This window comes from Adiantum capillus-veneris, chromosome 21 (genome assembly GCF_014529385.1).
Source record: "Adiantum capillus-veneris isolate H3 chromosome 21, ASM1452938v2, whole genome shotgun sequence".
Classification (NCBI taxonomy): Eukaryota; Viridiplantae; Streptophyta; class Polypodiopsida; order Polypodiales; family Pteridaceae; genus Adiantum; species Adiantum capillus-veneris.
The window spans coordinates 113890820-113897272 of NC_140951.1; the positions used below are offsets into that span (position 1 = coordinate 113890820).

General features: G+C 43.0%; 1 protein-coding gene across 1 annotated transcript; it reads right to left on the minus strand.

The window, feature by feature from the left end:
- Window positions 1-335: 335 nt before the first annotated feature.
- Window positions 336-5225, minus strand: HPR (hydroxypyruvate reductase). The gene is made up of 13 exons (XM_086494121.1): window positions 5034-5225; window positions 3278-3361; window positions 2933-3073; window positions 2715-2836; window positions 2554-2635; window positions 2399-2471; window positions 2237-2328; window positions 1386-1460; window positions 1148-1255; window positions 989-1066; window positions 838-882; window positions 634-748; window positions 336-549 (listed from the first exon to the last, which is right to left on the minus strand). The coding sequence occupies exons 1-13, from the start codon at window positions 5157-5159 to the stop codon at window positions 518-520; spliced, it is 1173 nt and encodes a 390-aa protein (XP_086350247.1). The 5' UTR covers window positions 5160-5225; the 3' UTR covers window positions 336-517.
- Between the last annotated feature and the right edge of the window lie 1228 nt (window positions 5226-6453).

Consider the following 6453-nt stretch of genomic DNA (forward strand, 5'->3'; position numbering starts at 1 on the left):
TCATGACTCCGGAGATCAAGGGCAGATTCAGCCATAATGAAGCCTAGCACTAAAAGAAGCATTAAATCGAAAAAATTAGCACAAAAATGAGGTAGTTGATAGGGCATACGCACCACAAAAGATAGAAAGAACTAGCACAATATCAACTGATCATAACTCGGACGAAAACTTCACAATGTGAAGTCTGAATGTCCGCTATACGACTAAAAAATATACCTAGATGAATCCAGGATAAGCCCAGATCCACCCTTAAAGGAAAGTGCAAGGTATAGACCCATGGTAGTCACCCACAAGACAATATACGAAAATCCTACGAAGTCCTTAACATCAGAGCCTCGCAATCAAAATCAATTCCATGCTTAGAATGAAGCTGTTTTTACACACATCGCAGTAGTTGCTGCAGACACTCCTTTATACAACAATCTTGTTTGAGCAATGCAGCATGCACTTGCTATATAAATTGTGTTCTCACAACTACAGCAGATTTTGCATTACTTGGGACCACCATAGTATCTCATCACAACTTTGCTGCCGCTAAGATTTTTAGTCCTGCAACAGAACACGAATTTGAGCTTTTGTGGGCATGTCAATGCAGAATTGTCTCTTCAACAATCAGATTAAAACAACCTTTACCTAAATTCTTAGCATTGACAATGCTTGGACAAGCTGCCGGTGGCTGGGAATCCTCATCTAAGAAAGGCGCGACGTAGTTTCCATCATGCCAAACAGGGTACCCTTTCAGTTTGCCCTGGTGAAATTTACAGAGGATCAGAGTATTATACTTAAATAGACGGCACCAAACCAAAAGCAAAAATTATCAGCAATCGATAAAATCACCAGAACATTCTCTGCAGCTAGGGTAGCCATACCCTCCCTTGTCCACTGAAATTGAATCAAGTAAAAAGTTTCAGACAACCCGCATTTGGCTACCATCCTCACATAAACGATAGGTATGAAAATGCGTAACAGATAATGAGCATTAACCAACCTTAGAAGCAGACGCAATATGCGGTACAACTACTGCATTTGGTAGCTCACCAAGCCCTGGCTTCATGTATGGCTCATCCTGCACATGAAGGAACCACATAACTTTAGCTGACACTCTCTCTAATGCTAGCATGCTACCAAAGCTTCAAGTTTCAAAGACCTCAAAGACGTCTAGCGCAGCTCGGAATTGTGGATTTGCTTGCAGATGATGAACCAATGCAACCTCATCAACAATTGGTCCTCGACTTGCATTGACAAGAATCGCATTCTGCAGGATGCCATATTGGGGAGGGTAAAGAGCAGCTTATCTTAATAGACAGAATGGCACGACAAGACCACCAAAAACAATAAAATAAAAAATCAAACAACACTCAAATTCTCACTCATAATTCTCTCACCTTTTTCATAAGGGCAAGGCGATCCTTATTAATCAGATGATAAGTGGTCTTGTCTAAAACAGGGTGCAAGCTCACCTGCACCAGAAAAGAAAACATTAGAAAAAATGGACACCACCCTTTTTATTTCGAGGCATGACTTTTTGCCAATATGGATACTTTTTAAGCTGGCCCCAATGTGCATGCTCCTTAATCTTCTTGTACAAGGAAGAATGCGAGCAAGAGGCTTGTAGCCTACTTATGGCAGACGAGTGTGAAAAAAAACTTAAGGTGCGTTCAGACTGCCCAGAGCTGAGAGAGCCTTCTGCAATGTCTTTTCCACTCAAAAATGAGAGTGTCCGAGTGCAATCCAAGGCACTGGTTCACAAATTTCCCACGGACATGCTGCTCTTTTGGCTGCCGGTACTGACCTGCAGGGTTTCTCCCACTCACTGTTGGATGCCTATGGAGAGTTCCACCCATGGGCAGCTTGACCAACCTGGAACATCTGCGTGCAGCGCTGGCCATGATTCAGCAGGCCAGCAGGGCAGGTGAAACCTCAAGAGTGAGAATGGTGGGGTGGACAGCATGCGTGTTTATTGGTCCATAATAAAAGTGTTCGGGTGTTCATGTGCAGAAGTTTTCGATCTACAACCTATAAGAAGGGCGCATATGTTTGCCAAAACATAGAGTCAGGAGATACGCATAAACTTGGCTAATGACACCACACTGCTTGAAATATATCCATGAGGCACAAAGGTGTCACCTAAAATTTCTGTCACATCAAAGGAACAAGTATTCATGTGGCATGGCTGTGAATCCATTTGGCAGGCAACTATACAACATTTGTGACTGATTTAGAAGCTCTTCCTTACCACATCAGCGAGCTTAAGCACATCTTCAACTGTTGAAACTCGCTTCCATGTAACCGGAGCTTCCCCTTGGGACTCCAGAAACTTGCCATAGGCTGCCAGAAGGCATAGGAAGATTAGACTTGCTTGAAATATACTACTGGTTGAAGAAGGAAAAATGCTCACCTGTTACGAACTTCTCAAGTCTGCTTGCTTGATAGAGATCGTAGTAAACAACGTTCATTTTAAAGCCTTCAACCTGTAACCCATGTACAACGGTCGTATTTATGAAGAATTGAGATTCACTGTGTTGTCATAATTGAGCAGTAAACCCTACTTACCATCATCCTTGCGTAGGCAGAACCAATCCTTCCCGCTCCAATAATGCCTACTGTCTGACCTTTAAGCAAATTTCCGATGAACCTACATCAAGAACTATGTCACAAAGGAAAGAAGCAAGCACTCGTGTTGGACTACCTACAGCTTGAGATAAGCTACCTACAAAGTTGGAAGCCAGCCATCATATTTTCCTGCCCGCATGAAGTAATCAGCTTCAACAACCCGTCGAGCAGCTGCTAAGGTTAATGCCGCAGCAAGCTCGGCAGTTGTTTCGGTAAGAACCCCCTAGGTTGTTTCACTGTGTGTACCTTAGAGACGTTTCAATGGAATGGAGAAATAACTAACCTTTCAAATATAAACTTAACACATATTCCAACTCACTGGTGTATTGCCTACAGCTACACCGTTACGTGTGGCCGCCTCAACGTTAACATTGTTGTATCCAACTGCCATGTTGCTGTAAGCATGGCCTCCGGCTGCTTTGAGGGAAGAAAAGAGGCCATCTCCCCAGTCTTCAGTGAGCTAAAGACATTGACAGAGAAATTAGTTTCTTCATTTCCTTAGGTACCCCATAGTCGCTAAACTTGTACACTAATACACATGGAAATCTAGTTACTTAACCTAGCTAAATAATCGCACAGCTAACTTTTAATGAGCAGACCTATCAGAAAACTTTTAATCCATGACAGCCAAGGTACATAGATAAGACAGGTCTTAGACTCTTACCTGGCCAATCACGCCATCACACTTCCTTCCAATCAGACGTTTGATATCATCGACACTGAGAATAGTCTTCTTTTCCGTGCAAATCTGCACAATACAGAAAGTTCCTGCATTTTAAGCCTTCCCCTCTGCATCATAATTAGAATAACAACTGTCTTTATGAAGTTCTCAAAAGCACCAAATTCGATAGCATCCTTTATACTGACCGACCCCAAAAGGAAAACAGACCAATCCACATCATGTGGCATTTTAACAAAATTGATGTGTCATTTCTAGCTTTGGAGAAGAGAGAGATAACCAATTGTTGAATACTGCACCATGTAATTACAAGAAATGTTTCTCTTTGGATTTTGATGTTTTACAAAGACTTCAAAAAAGACATCCACTAGTACCACATTACTAGCTCTCTGGCACCACACTTCAGTGCAGTGTGAGCCCTTTTGAATATCACTATCTCCAATAGACTAAAAAATCAATTTTCTTTTTTCAGTGAGCATATCATAACAAAAGAAATAGTACCTGTAAAAGAAAGTTTATGAAGCTAACTTATACACAAGAATTTGAGAAGGTCTTAAAAGGCCATACTGTTGGCCCCCTTACCTTAAACTCCTAGCTTTAGATTCTCAACGGCTAGGTGAGTGCTTCATAAACACACCTCCCTTGTTTTTGAGCTTGAAGGACCCGGTCTCTTCCAACTGGTATCTAGGTCTTGGCATATCATATACCACAATATACCTTTTGGATACACCTCAGAAAAGTCTAAATACTCTACTGGTTTGAATAGTCTATCTTTCAGATGCTGATGAGAGTCCTCTTCCCCTTGGAGGTGGCCAGGGCACTACCTTCGGTGAATTTTTCCCTTGGGCGCTTTGAGTTTTTAGTCTTTTCAGATTTCCCTTGTGGTTTAGATTTCCAAACTGGCTCCTTTACCCTAAGTCAGCTTGGCTTGCCCTTTTGGCAGTTGCTTTTTACATTTCCTCTGTTTTTTCCTGAGAGGATTTTGTCATATTTTTTTATCTGTTACTGATTGTGTTGGCCTGTTTGCTACCCGTGATTTGCATCATGTGTCTGCTGCGTGTGTTTGAGTGAGAGTGTGACATGCATGTAAGCTTGAGTGGGTTTCTGTCCTCCCCCTCCTCCCCTCGTCCGTGGGGGTGTGCCATACTCGCCTTGCTGCTCAAAGTTGACCCTTGCCTTGTCCAACCTGCTCCGCCGTTGCTCGGGACTCTTTATACCGCCTCTAGATGTTGGACCTCCACCTCTAATTTACCACCAATAACTTTGTGCCGGCTGTCCAGCAAGCACATCCCACCTGCCAGGAAAGCGGTCGCCAGCCCCCTTGGGTGCAAGGGACTCTCAGTTGTCGCATGCACATGGAGGTGTTTGTTGCTAATAAGTATTTCAAAATTGTGTCCCCTTGTAGAATGGCTGTAACTAAGATGCCACCCCTGCCCCCTCTCCCCTAATGACTGGCAATCCGTGCTATAACTGGAGCGCACAGGACAAGCATTCATCTATAGGTAGAGGGGTAATCTGCAACACAAAAAATCAATGCAGCAAACTTGTCCACTCGGCATGCGACTAGGGTCACAAGATCTCCATCACCAGTAACAAACTGACTAAATACCACAATACACTCTCTCTCTCTCTCTCTCTCTCTCTCTCTCTCTCTCTCTCTCTCTCTCTCTCTCTCTCTCTCTCTCACACACACACACACACACACACACACACATTCTCACTCATACACTGTAAAGCTAACCTCAACTCGACACCCGGCATCGACAAGAAGCTTAATCCAGCGGGAGCCAGGCATGGGCTTGGTGCTGATGACGCGCAATTTTCCATGGGGATTGTGCACTTCCACGGACAGAGGAGAGGTCGCCATATCCGTGGAACTCGAACTGGACCAATGCTACTTATATGATCTGCAAAGAGAGATAGGCCCTCATTCTCGGCCTCAGCTTTGCTCTTTTCCCCGCACCCTACATTGAACCTCTTATCCATTCTAATTTCGCTTATTCATGGTGTTAATAAACGAGTCTTGCTGGGTGGGCGTTGCTATAGAACATAAGAGGACATAGGGTAAGCGGGCCATTTACGGGACGCTCAATAATTTAACACTCTTAAGCACCCGAAGTAAGACACATGAAGTGGGAGGTTGGATGGTTAGCGCAACTAAGATATAGTGTTGGTCGTCCAATTGACGGTTTGCACCTTGTTGGCTGCTTAGTCTTTAAATTCCCCTTGCCCCTGGTTGGCAACTGGCTCCCACTTTTGTTACATGCAAAACCACAACGCGGCACCGATCTTTGAGTGTCGAGCTACATTCTCGTCAAGATTTTTGTTATGCATAGGCTTGGCGTAGTGCTATTGATTGCGCATGTCCATGTTCGAAATGATGCAACACAGACAAATCGCACCTAGCGCCTCGGTAAAGGTTCTTAATAAGGCCCGCTTACCCTACCTAGATTGACACCAAGCATCTATGAGAAAAGAAGTGTGTATCTATTTGATATATAGAGATGGTGATCGAGATTGAGCATGCACTAGTGAGAAAAACATGTATCTAAACTAAACTTAAGGAAGCATTGACAAACTCAAACAATACAAAAAGCATCAACATACTGTAAAAATTAAATTGCACTATCGGCCTGATAATCGTGTACGAGTGTCGTTCGATTGTCCAAGCCGGAGCATAATGTTTGTGTCAAGCTACAGAAAACCAATGTAAATAGTTAAACATTTCATCTTGCAATGAAGTGTCATAGAGTGAAAATGCTAACTATACAGTGCACGCCATAGAAAAGATGGTGGAGACTTGGCACTATGGTCTCTCCAAATATTATGAGAAATAGAAGTCGTACCCTATCTTGTAGCATTTATGTGTTGCGCCAAGCAAACGCATAGACATGGGGAATTGGATGCAGATAATGGACCTTGCAGTGTTGTCGAGCTAGTCGTGTTTGTGCAAAATAGAGGCAAAAATAACTTTATGTTCTACATTATAGACAGTGTAGGGTTTACTGTAGTGATGAGTTCTCAGTTCATAACTTCCGACGCAATCATTATAGCAGAATGGCTCAATCAACAAGCTGCAAATAATGAGGTGGGGACATCTCATTTTGCTGTTTTGAATCTACGTTTAAATGAAAAACTCGAACCATTTAAAGTAATATTAA

Bases quoted from the DNA above. Each gene is read 5' to 3' on its own strand.
- HPR (XM_086494121.1), bottom strand. From the start codon at position 5,159: ATGGCGACCTCTCCTCTGTCCGTGGAAGTGCACAATCCCCATGGAAAA. The intron at 1,461-2,236 runs GTAAGGAAGAGC...TTTCTGGTGCAG, and splicing joins TGCTTAAGCTCGCTGATGTG to GTGAGCTTGCACCCTGTTTT. The intron at 550-633 runs GTAAAGGTTGTT...GTTCTGTTGCAG, and splicing joins TGTCAATGCTAAGAATTTAG to GACTAAAAATCTTAGCGGCA.